Here is a 15,550-nt window from a genome sequence, read left to right as displayed (position 1 = left end):
CTAATTGGCTACATCCCCTTCTACACTCCAACCCCCCCCCCTGACCCTCCCCCCCTCCCCAATCAGCTATTTCCATATGTACCAATCTAGGTCCTGTCATGTATATCCCGTGAAGGATTTTGAGCTGCACCAATCTATAGCTGGATTTTTGAAAGAAGGTGGAATTCTTGCCTATGGCAGCTAAAAAGAGGTTCTGATCTAACAGATCCCTATGCTCAAATGGTAAAACATTCTGTTAAGGAAAATAAGCACCACCCGCTTAGTTTGAGAATGAAGCGGGAGGTGTCAGAACTATGGACTTAGTAAGAAATACATATAGTGCATTGTTGGCTCAATAAAGGAGAAACGTGTTCTACAGTGATATTGGCAATAGGGACATAAGACTATTAACATCATGCACATGAACTCTGTTAGACAATTAACATATTCTGTAGTTATCCAATACCACATGCAAATGACTTGAAACAAATACTACATTAGATGAACTTGAAATGAAACACGGAGACTTAATTTTTTCAACTCTGGTTTCTTTACTTTAAGACACGAAGCTACTGACATTTAAAGGACTCACAAAATGCAGTTCCCTCCGTGTCCGCTAAAACGTATTCAACAGAATGTGCTTTACATTGTTTTTACAGCAGCAATGCTGTTCTTAATTACAGTAATAGGTTATAAACAGTGCTCTAGAACGATTCCTAAAGAATTACTCTCTATTGCAGTATGCTTGCCAGCCAAAAGTGCAGTCGGTTATAGCACCTGTAATTTCATAAAAGCTATGCTTTCTATATCTGGATGCACCTGGAACTCAAGCTTGCCCCCCAGCTAGTGGTTATAAGTTGGACCCACTTTTTGAAAGACAAATTCGGATCTCACACAGAATAATGCTATTTTAGGAACAATACGTATTTACTTTAATATGTAATAAATGCCAGGCGTGTAATGCATCAATGTAATTTTCTCACTATAAAGTAGAAAATGTGGCAACCTGAGAACAAGAATGATTTCTGTAATCCAACTTGCACTGCCTTTTCTCCTTCCGGCATTTTTAAAAAAGTGTCAAGAAATTCTGGAATCCGTCATACTGAAATAAGTCTTCATCCACTAGGGATGGTGCAGACTGAGCTGCGCTGCCAGGTCCTCTGTGCACTGCAGTCCTATGATGGAAAGGCATGCGACCTGAGTGACGTCCAGTTGCTAAAATGTTTTCAAGCATTTCATCCATCATCTTTGTGTTTGAATTTCCCCACAGTGCCCAAACACTATGCATATACAAAGAGAGTAATTGTTTGCGGCTAAGGGCATAATTTAGGGACAAGGCTGTGCAATACTGGCCTCTTCTGTGGATGGTGATAAAAGTGTTAACTGTTGAGATAAGTTGGAAGGTTCATTATTGGCTCAGGATTTCCACCCGAATCGAAGTACTAGCCAATGCAGTAATCTCGACAATTCACTTAATTTTGGTTTTTACTTGGATATTTTTCAGAATTATTTACATGGTGACTATGCACACTCTGGTATGGATCCACTTTGGTGGACCTACAATGGGTATTTCTTGATTTAACTTTTTCAGTTTACTTATACCGGTGTCAATTTTAAGATACGACTTGGGACCACCAAGCCTCGTGTTAAAGTTTATTCTGCTGTCAAAAATAGTTATGGTTGTCAGCCATTTGAGCCCAGAGTTATAGTGCAAATGGAAATGATAAGGGGAAAAAAACAGGCTAATTAAGAAAGTAATTTAGCCTTTGAGTTTTATTGTTGTGCCCATTAAGTATCAGAGGAGCCATCACGAGAAAGCAATGACGAAAGGAAATTGCTGCACCAAAATGCAGGAGGAAGGTCTGCTCTAATTAAAAATGCTGATGTTCCGTTAATGACCATCTCTGAGTCAGTCGCATTATAACCATGCAGAAAACCTTTCTTAAATCGGCCATGGTTTGGAACAGGCTGATAAATCAGTCTTACAGCAAGGGTGGTGGACGCAAGAAAAACCTTTCCTCTACAGGTCCTGGGTCTAGAACAAAAGTTTAACATCGATGAGGAACAGTGAATTCTTACACGTACACAGGGGATTCTTAGATACCATGCTGGCTCCATGCACATCAAAACTCTGCAGGGAAAAGCAAAGAGAACATGCAAAGTCTGTTGTATCATAGTAGATGGGTCTATGAACACACTGAAAAGTCCGACAGTCATAATCTTGTGTCAATTTCAGATATTCCATAAAAAAAGAGGTAGCATTCTACTTGTAATCTTATAACACCACATAAAAACATTAAAGTAGACTTCCCTAACAGTACTCTAACTAAAATGAAGTACTGGAGTTGCATTCAATAAAGAAATCCAAAAATGCTGTCAGGCAGTAATTTGCCAGCCCAATTCTAAATAAGCAGCACACTATACAGCGATTGCAAAGTACTAAAGCAGGCTTAATGCATCAAGCAATAGAGTTCTTTGAAAGTGTGTTCATTTATGTGAGATTTTACTGAATGAGGGACTTCATAATTGGATCTTTTTTGTGCAATTATATATTAACAGCCTATTTAGAAATTGCAGGTGGGGATTCAAATGTGTTTTAATATGCCCACCATCGCACAGCTGGATGGAGTCCGTCGCCATAGGTTCAGTTGGGCTCTATGAAGAGAATTCATATTCTAAAAGCACTAGCTCCTTTCAGCACTTGGTAGACATATAACCATGCTTATTTTCTGCTTGAAAGAAAGTACAAGTGGATATTGAGGGACCCAGAATGCCACTTCGTATTTTAAAAATACCATGGACATAATATATGGGCTCTGCAATTGTTAAAACACAACTGAGTGCAGTTCCTATTACATTGGAAGCTAACGAGAAATGTCTGCTAGCAGGCCATGGTTTGTATTTTATGGTCCTAATGAAATTAAACATGTGAAAGAAATGTTCTAGGGTGGTTCCCTTTTTGGACATTTTAACAAGCAATTGTAGGATATGTGTTTTGCTGATAAGTCTACAATTGTATATCTATTTGGATTAAGACACTATTTTCTAGCAAAATTACCACCGTAACTCTTTATCTAGGTGATCTGGCCCACTTACTCCTACAAACTTTGAACATAGGTAACTTATCCTAAGTTTTCATACAATGAATATAACACAGCGGTTTGTGATTGGTCATTTATAGATGCTTGATACATAATTATCAGCCAAAAGACTGAATAATAATGCCATGCAAGATGTACACTGGGAAACATTTGTTCAGTTCATCACAATAGTGAGCGAAGTTCAGATGCACAGAGGAAAACAGCTTAAAATCAGGCTAGTGAAAACGTATCTATATTTGATGAGCCGAAAGATAAAAAGTAGCACCACCGTCTGATAAAATGACAGGCTGAAAAAAAATCTTTCCTATTTCATAGCACATTTAAGATAAAGAACATGGGGGCTGTGGACGAAAACTAGCAAACTTCTGGGATTAATTTAATAACCTATAATAAGTAAACAACGGTGTGGCATTCTAATAAAATATTCGACACAATAAACCATCTGTATGTAACTTGTTATAGATTATGATTATTTTACAATGCTAGTCATTTCTGGCATTGTAATGAAAAGCAAACATTATATATGACCTGCCTAACAATATTTTCGTATTTGAAGATTTTAAAATAAAGAAAGAAACCACCTGCCATTCTATTAAAAACACTGAAACAGAAAATCAGTTTGATAAATCAGTTTTTTGATGTTTTTAATTTCCTGCGAAAGTAGTCGGGCGCGGCCTCAAAGAGCCAGTCGGCATCCACCAGGCATAGGTCCCTCATATAGCACTTGGAGGTGTGCAGCAGCTCATTGTAGACAACACAGGCTGGCTTGCAGTGGAACAAGACCGAGGAGGGGTGGATGGCTACGGGCTGGTGGGTATCGATAGTGGCATATGTGCCATCGGGCTGCAGCTCTGCTGTGTTCATGAAAAGGCCATGCGCCAAACACTGGCGGATATTTCCAGTATCTGTTCGGGATGACTCTATTGGCATTGAAAGCTGTCAAAATACACAAGGTAAAACAGAGTTGACCAACGAGCAAGTAAGACTACACAGTACTTTTTATTAACCCCAATAGTCATTACACTGGAACAAGAGGATTTCCCTCACCCTCCGGTTTTGAGTTAATACACAACATAGTTTTGTGAAGTTCAATAAAACAGGAAGGGATACTTTTGTAGAATACTTTAGTACACTGGTGATGCAGTAGTCTGCATGTCCATACATGTATGTAATTCTAGTGCTTTTAACCCAACACTTACACAGACATATTATATTGGTTATAAAAAAGGTATTAATTTCCAAAACTTCATAGTATACACAGAATGAATGCAAGTGCTCACCATCAACGCCTCGCTGCTCTTGTGCTAGCTGCAGCACCTTTGTCTGATGCTTACTAGGCTTTCTTTAGTACTATGTGGAAAATCTGCAGTGACTAGATGCAGTTAGAAGGGGGTACTATGAGCTGAAGAGCTCGTCAGAATGCTGGCTTAAGCTGCATTGGACTGAATGAATGCAGTACATGATCTGTGAAAGGCCTGAATGGAATGTCTGAGGTTATGACACGAACAACCTGTTTACCAAATCTGGTGAGATCTCTTCTTTAATCTCTCCGTGGGCCAATCAGTGGATCAATGCCTGGAAAGCTTCAGTTTGTAGTCTGGCAATTTCCATGACTAGAAGGTGGAAAGGCAAAATCGATGGGGTCTAATCATAGTACTCCAGCAGTAGAATTTTACATGCTCTTAAATGCCTTAATGAATTGGTCCAAAACGTCTAACATGGGAATACAACGGGAATATCCATACACAGTTAGTATGAGCAATAATTGCTGTGTCCTCTTTGAACTCTTACTACAAGGGAGTTGGTTGTTTTGGGGCTGATTCACAAAGGCATGAAAAAGTGTGCAAAAGAGTAGTCCTGTAGTATTGCTTCCAGTACTCAAATGCTTATTTATGTGAATCAGACCTCAAATTTTAGTTTTACGTTATTTTAAACAAGTATTTACTGCATACATAAAACAAGCCAGAAATAATAAACTCCCCACCAACATTCAATTACTTACAATACGTTTGGCTCTATTCCACATGCAACCAGTAGAAAACTACAACCTATACTATCCAACCGTCTACATCCTTAAGACCTCTCCAGTGGGTAAACTACCATAAAGGAGTGATCAACCTTCAGATGCACTGGACACCCAGGAGAAGCTTAACCTTAATGTTGAGTCCCTTTTAATGTACAGTAAGGAATGTTTCCTTATTAATGTTTCATGGCTCAAGCCTGGGAAGACTGGGATTCAGAGATCACTATTCGTGAAAGTTTTCTGGTGAATCACTAACCATAGAATCAAGTCCATAACTTCCGAGTATGTCAGCTCAACCATAGTTCGGCCCCTGCTGTCCTTTCTAGACTTTGGCCTCCTTCTAAGCTCTCTTTTCTAAGGTGCCTGGTCTCATCACTCGCTCACTTCAGTCACTATGCAAGCACTTTCTCCAATACTAATTGGAGTTGGTCAGCAGGAATCTCGGGTGGAACACCCAGGTACCTCAGAGACCTTGTGCTCCTCTGCAACTTGTCAAATGTTCCATTCCTGGCTCCTGATATAATCAGGTATTAATTTATTTAAAAGAAGAGTTCAGAACGGTTATGCTCCATCTTTGTAGAAGATCCTTACAACCCCATACAAAATTCTGCCAATTCCTGCAGCTTCTTTTCAGTAACCTTAACAACCTCTAAAACAGATCCAGTTTTTCTGAAGTGGCGACTGGGTTCTCCGGTGATCCTCAGCTAACACCGTTTGCCCACTTCGACCTGGGCTGGGGGGATTGGGTGCAGTGGTGCTTGGTGGTGTCGAGTATTTGGGGGTCTTAAGTCCTCACGGTGCTCAGGGTGCATGCATGATGCAGGGGAGCAGCTCTGCTACTCCACAGGTGTTCCTTGAATCTTTATTGACGGCACACCATCCTCTCAGGTTTTGGAGGCACGGCAGTTTGCAGGACGGAGTTGACATTGGCGCAATTAGACTGGGAACAGCAAACAGACAGGTAGGGCTAGTGCCAAGTCAGTTGCTCTTCCAAGGTCTTTGCTTTTGGAGCGCATCAGTGTCCTACTTTGTAGGTAATTAGGATCTGCTTTCCAGGTGACAGGGACTCCCCTAAATACTGAAATTAGGAGTGTTAGGGGAGAGTAGGGTAGTAGCCAATAGGCTACCTACCGTTGGGGTCACTACACTCCCTATATGACCACTTCCTGGAGGATGTGGTCATAACCTGTACCTGAATTCCTGATTTTGCCATCACCAAGATGGCTATCTTTGAAAAGCCACCCTCACTTCAGGTAGCCCACCTTAGGGGTTGCCCTCTCCTGAGGGTGGACATGCCTATTTGACTAGCTAATATTCCCGTCTGCCCAGGTGCCAAAGGGCTCTGGACAAAGGGAGTTGGTTTCTTTTCCAGAGAGAGAAGCCAGATTGCCATACAACAGGCGGTGGGCTCCTTGAAGCTCCCCTACCTTGGAATGCTAATCCGCCGGTCATCTTGGGTCGGTGGGGGAATCGGAGGGGGGACGAAGACCTTCACCCTTGGGGGTCAGAAACCAGTATCTGGTGGCAGGCTGGCAAAAAACAGACAGTAAGCACACGAGTAACTGATGGGTTTTTAAGGGGCACCTCTAAGGTTCCCTCTTTGGGTATGTATTAACAAATCCACCGCTGGCATCAGTGTGAGTTTATTATTACGAGATGTCTGACACCAAACGTCCCTATTTTCAGTAAAGCCATCATGTAGCTGGGGAACCCGTTTGTACCCATAACCAGCACATGCTTTGAAATGGCTCCCCTGTTCACTTGAGCAGGCAGTAATGGAACTGTCCAGCACAGGAGCGTATCTGCTCATGCGGGTATGTCCTAAAATGTAGTATAGTGCCTTAGGGCTATAAGGCCTGCTGTAGGGGTGGCTTACCTATACTGCAAATCAACAATAAGAATCCACCGGATCAGTTAATGTGTTCCCTACTGTGGTGGGGAGCACATAGTGTTTTTAAAATACCCCTCACACACCAAAAGGACCCTTGGTGTCATGCTTCATCATTGGGGTCTTCGCACCCCTCTACGGGATGCGGCGTGCTGTGACCGACGACTACATGGGAGCACTGATTAAGAAGACTATGCGTGGTGTATGGATATTCCCGTTGTATTCCCATGTTAGACGTTTTGGACCAATTCATTAAGGCATTTAAGAGCATGTAAAATTCTACTGCTGGAGTACTATGATTAGACCCCATCGATTTTGCCTTTCCACCTTCTAGTCATGGAAATTGCCAGACTACAAACTGAAGCTTTCCAGGCATTGATCCACTGATTGGCCCACGGAGAGAATAAAGAAGAGATCTCACCAAGGCTCTGATCTCTGGCAGAATCCAGGCTCCACATAAACCTGTTGGAGCTTTGCGCGATTCCTTTTGGTGTGTGAGGGGTATTTTAAAAACACTATGTGCTCCCCACCACAGTAGGGAACACATTAACTGATCCGGTGGATTCTTATTGTTTATTTACATTGCCTGGGAGAAGGAATCCACCCTTAACTTCTCTCTCTCCCCCTTTTGTTAATTATATTACCTATACTGCAGGCAGTGTCTGCTGCCATGGCACACATGTTGTGTGCCATGTTGTATTTTCACTTTTGTCTGCACCAAGACACACAGTTTTGTATGATCTTAGTGAGGGGTCCTTAATGCAGGCACAATTCATGCTGCTGTCCTTTGGGACCCTCTTTAGTACCTCAGGCCCTATGTACCAAGGGTATCCTCAACTATGGACTTACAGAGGGTGCTAAAGGTATTGTCCATTGGGGTACAATTGTACAGTTTTTGGGAAAGAGATCTGGCACTGGGGACCTAGTTAGCATGAGCCCAGTGCACTTCCAGTCGAAACCACATCATATACCAGGCAAAATGTGAGGGTGACCATGTCGAAAAGAGCACTTTTCTACAGCCAGCTTAACTGGAGGACCGATGCTCATGCTCAACAGCTAGGGATACCAGACCCTGTATTCAATCTGGAGCCACAAGAATAATTGTGAGCCTGGTTGTTACTGATCTTCTTGAGAACCCTGGGCAGGAGTGGTATTGGCGGAAAGGCTCACAGGAGCCAGAGCTACACAAGACAAAAGGTGTCCGATCGAGAGCTGCCATTGAAACTCCAGTGCACAGAACTGCTGGCCTTGCGCTTTATCTGCAGGGGCGAACAGATCTAACCAAGGCTCTCCCCACTGTACATAGAGACCTGACACCACCCCCAGATGGAGAAGTAATTTGTGATCTGCTAGGCATCAACAGCTATGTTGGTTTACCTTGGAATTAAGAGATCCTACCAAGTGTTGAGCCAACAGGGAGATGACCTGCTGTTCCAGCCATGTACAGAGACATAGAACTCCCTGACAAAGGGTCCGCTACTGCACTCAACCCTGCTTGTTGCAGTAACACATGGCGGTGTTACTGTCCATAAATACCTGCACTACCCTTACCTTGATGGAGGTTAGAAAGGCATTCAATGCAGAGTGAATCGCGCAAAGCTCCAACAGGTTTATGTGGAGCCTGGACTCTGCCAGAGATCAGAGCCCTCCGATTTTCACCTGCCCCAAATGGCTACCTGGACCCAGGAGTAACGCATCTGCCACTACAGTCAGTTCCGGCAAGGGAAATGAGAGGGCTCTGAATTTGATCCAATCTTGGTTCGTCAGCCACCACTGCATATCTGTTGCAGTTCCCTCTGAGATCTGGACCTTATCGGAAAGACTGCCCCGATGCAGAGGCCATTAGAACTTCAAGTCCCACTGCAGAGCAAACATATACCTACGAGCATATTACACTAGCAGCATGCAGGAGGCTATGAGGCCCAACGGCCTCAGAGTCCGTCTTACAGACACTCAGTATAGAGGTTGAAACATTGGTATCATAGCCTGAATATCCTGGACTCGCTGTTCGTAAGAATAAGTCCAAAACTGCCTTGTGCCCTGAACCCCTCCGATGAAAGAGAGCGTCTGAGAGGGAGTCAGGCATGTCTTTGGCACATTGATAGTGAACACGAGGGAGTGCAGGAGGTTCGCCATAGTCTGGAGTTGCCAGACGACTTCCTGGGGCGCACCCATATTTAACTGCTAATTGTAGAGGTACGGAAAGACTGGAACCCCGGACTTCCGCAGGTGTTCTGCAACCAGCGCGATCACCTTGGTGAACACCTAAGTGGTGCTGGTGAGGCCAAAGGAGAGCATAGCAAATTAAATGTGCTTTTGGCGCAGAGTCAATCGCAGTTAACGTCTGTGGGCAGGCAGGACGGGGATGTGAAAGTATACACTCTGCAAGTCCAATACCACCATTCAGTCTCCTGGGTCTAGGGTACACAGAAATTGAGTGAGCATGAGCATTTTTAATTTCTCCTGTTTGGGGAAGAGATTGGGAAGGAGCAGGTCATGTATAGGACGGAGGCCTTGGTCCTTCTTGGGCACCAGAAAGTAGTGGGGATAGCAACCACAACCCACTCTATAGCTCCCTAGGCCAAGAGAGCAGACATTTCCTGGCAGAATAAGGAATGGTGGTCCTCCGTCAACTGGTCGTAAGTGGGTGGCATAGGTAGAGGGGTAACAAAAAAGGGGATGACTTTAGCCCCTTTGTACAATGTGTAGAACCCAACGGCCTGATGCTATTGACATCCAGGGAAGCAAGTGATGCTGTATCCTCACATGATACCTGCTATGGTAGAACGGCAAATTAAAGGTGCTTGGAGGATATGACTACCGGGGGAGTGGTGGACTGCCACGACCTCTGGCTACCTGTCTCAAGTGGTCTGTGGGAAGTGTGTCCTCGGCCACAAAAAGTAATGAAAGCTTGCTGGCCGTGATGGCTAGGAGGGTACTGACAGTTCGAAACCCCTTCCGTGGCTACGAAAGAGGCGAAAGACGGAATGGGAGTGACGAGGAATCATAGAGAGGATCAAGGATCTGGCCGTAGTTCTGGAGTCCTTAAAGCGCTCTAGCGCTGAGTTAGACTTCTCTCTGACGAGTCGGGTGCCATTAAACGGCATGCCCATAACCGATGCTTGGACATCCCCAGATAAAATAGTAGTCTTGAGCCATGCATGGCACTGAAGGACCACCAACAAAGAAATTGCTCTGCCTAGTGAGTCAGACCTGTCCAGACACCACGAATTGCGAACTTTGCTGCGCCTTTCCCGTTGGTAATAACCTGAGAGAGTATGGCTCTGGCCTCCTCCGAGACCATGGGCAGTACTTGTACAACAGAGTCCCAGATCATGTGGGAGTAATGGCCCAAGAATCACAGGGTGTTCAGTGCCGCAGTGCTAAGCTGGCAGAGCACAACATTCTCTTTCCAAGGTATACGACCTCATGAATTCCTTATCCGGGAACACGCCAGGATTGATTCTGGACGAAGAGGCTTCCTGGACTACCAAGCTTTCTGGGGTGCGGTGATGGGTGAGGAAACTGGTGTCCCCTGCAGCAGGGTGGTGGTGGCGGGCATTCGTCCTGTGCACAGGAGCCCCTGTGGAGGGCTTGGACAAGGCCCGAGGAAGATGTCAGTGAAGGCTTTGTTAAAGAAGAGTAAGGGTACAAATGGGAGCAGCCCTCGGCTGAAGCACCTTTTTTAAGAAGTTATTGTGAAAGTCGCTCCGCCTCTGTGGCCACAGTAAGAGGGGCGACCAGGCCAGTGTCAGGTGAGGTGTGATGGCGATATTCATCAGGGTCGCCATACCACTCACATTTGTCCTCTGACCAGGCCTCTCAAAGAAAAAAGGCCTTGGCTCCAACCCGTAAGGCATGGCGCTGGGACCTACATCGCACGACGTTTTTCCTGCTCCGTGTCAGAGTCAAGCACGAATGGGATGGCGTCTACGGCGCCATGGGTGTCAGTACAGGAGAGGGCATGAGAGAAAGTCTCAGTCTCGCAGGCGGAGCTGCTTTGGATCTAGCACCGGATCCAAGTGTCCCGAATGAGACAGAGCGCGCACACACCGGAGGGAATCTAGTAGAGGTCACTCCCAAACCCAAGGGGGCCCGTAGGCACTCCGGAGGGGTCCAGCTCCCAATTAGGAGGCGCTTAGCCACATTGAATTCTCCAAGTTGGGCGGAGGTTGCTCCGACTCTGGGAAAAATCATTGAAGCACAGAGCCAACACTGTTTGAGGTTCCACAGAGGCGCGGGCTTGGAGTGCTGATGCTCATTCGTCTTGTCTGAGGAATTGGATGAACGCAGAGAAGACCTTTTTGACTTCTTCGATTTCTTATTTTTATGTGACTTGCCCGATGACTGAGATGACAGTTGGTTGAGAATTGTCCGACCGTCAGTTGACCTTTCATGCGACTGAGATCTTCGTTGTTGCGGGGTCGCCCTACGTAGGGTGGAAAGGAGCTTGAGGGAGTGTTCCCTCAGCACCTTTGGGTGCATTGCTCAGCAATCCTCGCAGGCCTTCGAGTCATGGTATTTCTCGAGGCACCACAGACAGACCAAGTGGGGGTCTGCCACAAACATCTGCTTTTGACGGGTACTACATGGTTTGAAATCAGATGGTTTCTTGGGGACATCCCGTCACACCAGGAGAAAGAATTCTCTCAAAAAAGTAGTCAACAAAAAGTCAAAGAAAGCCAGTCAAAAAGTGACTGAGGGGTAGCTCTTCACGGATCTGTGCTATCTGGAGTGGAACCTATATAGGTACCGCGTACATCACTTGCGGCGCTGACACAAAGCCGAACACCACCACCTATCACTGAGCAGGGGCATTGCTTGAAAAATCTGCAGATAGAAGTCTTTATAAGATAGAAAGTCTCAACACATCATGTATGATTTGAAGTAACGATCAGATAAACATTTTTTTATTACCTTTATACAAATGTCCCTGAGTTGAGATCGAACCTCTGACACCAGCATCATATTTCTTCCATTCACAAAGTTCTCTCTGCACCATTCCTGCAGTACAAAAAAATAAAAGCTTTATGGAAAAACAGGCAGTCCTGGTCAATTCACAAAAGTTTTCATTACCATTGCTATTAAACGCAGCAACAATTTTGCCAAAGGTTTTTCCAGTCATGTTTCCCATTTTTTCCACAAAGCTATGCAACAATGACAGGGGTATCAAAAGATATATCATTTCTATATTTTATGTAGCGTAGTGTCAAACATTTCATACTCATCATGCCTGGAGCAATTTTCTGTTGTGAGTCACACACTGGTTTAAGAAATATTTGAGGGGGAAGAACGGGTGGAGCATTCACCAAACAGACAGATGAGGTGGCTAGCTGAGAGAGAACAAATTCAAATTAAATCTTTTGTTCTTTGGGTTTTGAGCTCGGATTGCATGGTTCAACTAGGGCATCAAATACTGACCTTTTGAAGAGTTCTCTTTCCTCACAGGTATGTGCATCGTAAAAACTAACAACAATAGTTTGCCATGGATAAATGCCAGTTGTGAATAATTAGCACCCATTGAAAAGGTGGTTGCAGTTGAGGCCCACTGGCACTCTTTGTTTTGGGACCAATACTTATTTTTTGGTGTGCATATAGAGGGTACTAAATATCAAGGCCAGAATATTGTGAGCATAAGTATACTGAGATTCGTATTATTACTGGTAAGTATATTGATTTTGAATTTTTTAAATATCTAAAACTTCAATACAGTTGTATAATTATATAGGGCCTCATTACGATGTCAGGCGGACGTTTGGAACTGCCCGACCTTAGGTTAGCATTTCCGACCCCAGGATTGGGATGAGACTGCCCACAGTGTAGTCGCAAACATCCATTTTTCAATGGAAGCTTGTGCAGAGGGCAGACCAGGCCCGCAGCACAACCTTCCATTGAAAAATGAATGTTTGTAAACATCCCTGCACCATGGGGTGCCTACCACACAGTACAGGGATGTTGGTGGTGGCACAATAGGTGCCACCCAGGTCCCATGCCTGAGGGCCAGGATAGAGGCTTTACTAAGACCCCCAAAGTCACTTTCCATGTCAGAAAGGCGACATGGAAAGGCTGTCGGAAACCAACATCTTAATCCCAACTTCAGAGTCAAGGCTGGCTCTGCCATCATTTAAGGGATCACAATTCCATTCGTCTCCAGACGGTCCCACAGAGCCCGTTGGAAGATGAGAATCCCCCCGGGTTTCTCTCTGACCGCCATCATCGGTTGGAGGGAAACCCTGGATGTCAGGGGGAAAGCCTCTGACAGACAGTCGGATGGCTTTCCGCACGACATCCAAATTGGGACCATAGTGTTAAAGTGTTTTTAATGTATTATTTATATGCACATTTTATATTGTTTATTTGAATGTTAAATGAGTTTCTATATTTTAAAACGTTAGCTATACTTTAAGCATATATATCGATATATATATAAATTATATTTTAAGTTGCTTATTTATATACATTTTTAATGTGTCTTTTTTCAGGGTGTTGGGTATTGTAGGGGATTATGGTAGGTAGTGTATTACATTGTATTAGATCTATATTCAGATGTTTTTAAAATATAAAAATGTAATTATGTTATTTATTGTTTGGGTTTTTATAGGATTTTGGGTGGATAGTGTACTAACTTGCTAAAAATGTGTTACTTTTTTTTTTTAAATGACATTTTTATGGTTCAACTTTTGCAACCGATTATTGTAATTCATTTTGGGGATGTTGGTTATTTTGGTGTTTGGGTGGGTGATTTATTAAACTATATTTTTTTAATGTTAGGAATATATCTGATTTAATTTTTATAAAATATAAAATTTAATAATGTTAATTTATGTTACGGATTTTAGGTTTTACAAGGGTTTGGGTGAATAGTTTATTAAACGACTAAATGTTTTAAATTTTGTTTGGTAATTTTAATTTAAGTTATAATTAATTTATTACATGCAATTCATGTTATCTATTCTTTAGGTTATTGGGCTTAAGAGGGGATTTTAGGTGAGTATTGTTTTAAATGCATTTAAATCAATTACAAAATGTATTTTAATATTTACGCAGATTTCCATTTAGTGTTTTTTATTTTTGGGAGTATTTAGATATTTTGGCATTTTGGGTGGGTTATTTATTATACTGTATTAATTTAACTTTAAAATTGAAGTTTTAACTTGCTTATTTCTATAATGATTTATATTGTTTGGGTCGTTGGAAATTATAGTGGTTAGTTGGGTAGTGTAATAAAGTGCATCATGTATAAATGTACAATTTCTAAATGAAAAAAAATTATTTAACTTTTTAAAAATGTTTATGTAGTGTATTTTTAAATATTTAAAAAGATTTAAATTATTTTAGTGTAAATATAATTGTTATAAATAAATTAGATTTATTTAGTTTAAGTTTATTAATATATGTTTTAGAAAAGTTTGTAATTTTTTGAAGTTTAAATTAATTTATTAAAAGATATTCTGTATTTTAGTCCATGTTTTGATTTTCAAAAATGTGTTACTTTAAGTTAAGATTTAGATATTGTTGTATGATGATATTTTGGATTCAATATTTTTGTTACTTTAATTATAGGATTGTCGGAATGACGTCTGCCTATATTTTGGGTTTGATATTTTTATGTCAATATTTTTTACATTGATCAATAGTACAATCTTATTTTGTCTCCATAGACTTCCAGTACAGATAATAAAAAGAATACAAATGGGAGAAAGAAGGATCTACATCTCTACATCTTCGAACTCCACTTTAGTGCCTAATACCAATCCCTCGATCAGTACCTGAACCCCCCCTCCGATCCCCTCATCTCCTAGTTCCATCATCCCGCCCTTGTCTCCTACCCCCAACTCTTCTCTCTGATTTACCTACAACCTCTCTCAACTTTGTCGTCTACACCCAACCTACACGGACTACTCGAACTCTCAATACAGTGACTAGCATTGACACCCTACACCCCCCAGCCCCACGTTCCCTCCTCTCTGATTCACCCACTCTTCCACCCAGCCCTGTTGCCCACGCTCAACCGCAGCAGTCCTCCCTAGCGGACTGCTTTATTACCAGCACTGACTCCCTTCACCCCCGTTCCTCCTTATCTCTCCCCTACCTCTTCCACTATCCATGATGTTCTCTCTTAATCACTACTAACCCACCCTACTCTTAACTGTATAACCGGTAACGACACCCTTATCTCCCAATCACCTAGTTTTTCTGCCTCTCTCCCATCCACCTCCACCAATGATTCTCACACCCCCTACCCCCCACTGTCCCTTCCCCACCCTCATCCATCCTTGACTCCCACCCATACGTCCTCGCTCCCTCACCCCTCTATCCCTCAACACCACCCTCTTCCATCCTTGCCTCCCAACCCTACGCCCCTGCTCCCTCACCCCTCTATCCCCCAGCACCTCCATCTTCCATCCACGCCCCTCACCCCTTCGCCCTCCATCCCCCACCCCTCTTTCCCCCAACACCACCCTCTTCCATCCTTGCCTCCCACACTTATGTCCCAGCTCCCTCACCCCCTATCTCCCAACACCACCCCCTATCCACCTGTCCCCACACCCTATCTTC

The 15,550-nt window shown here is 43.2% G+C and overlaps 1 protein-coding gene across 1 annotated transcript in view; it reads right to left on the bottom strand.

Annotated features, from left to right (window-relative positions):
- Positions 1-510: 510 nt before the first annotated feature.
- DHX33 (DEAH-box helicase 33) overlaps positions 511-15,550 on the bottom strand; it is a 193,922-nt gene continuing 178,882 nt past the window's right edge. The window contains exons 11-12 of the mRNA XM_078679696.1: positions 11,909-11,995; positions 511-4,016 (exon numbers count right to left, since the gene is read on the bottom strand). Coding sequence (XP_078535822.1) covers positions 3,708-4,016; positions 11,909-11,995 — 396 coding nt within the window. The 3' untranslated portion in view covers positions 511-3,707. The remainder of the gene's footprint in view (positions 4,017-11,908; positions 11,996-15,550) is intronic.

This window comes from Lissotriton helveticus, chromosome 3_1, assembly GCF_964261635.1.
Source record: "Lissotriton helveticus chromosome 3_1, aLisHel1.1, whole genome shotgun sequence".
Taxonomy (NCBI): domain Eukaryota; kingdom Metazoa; phylum Chordata; class Amphibia; order Caudata; family Salamandridae; genus Lissotriton; species Lissotriton helveticus.
This window is presented reverse-complemented; position numbering and strand designations above follow the sequence as displayed.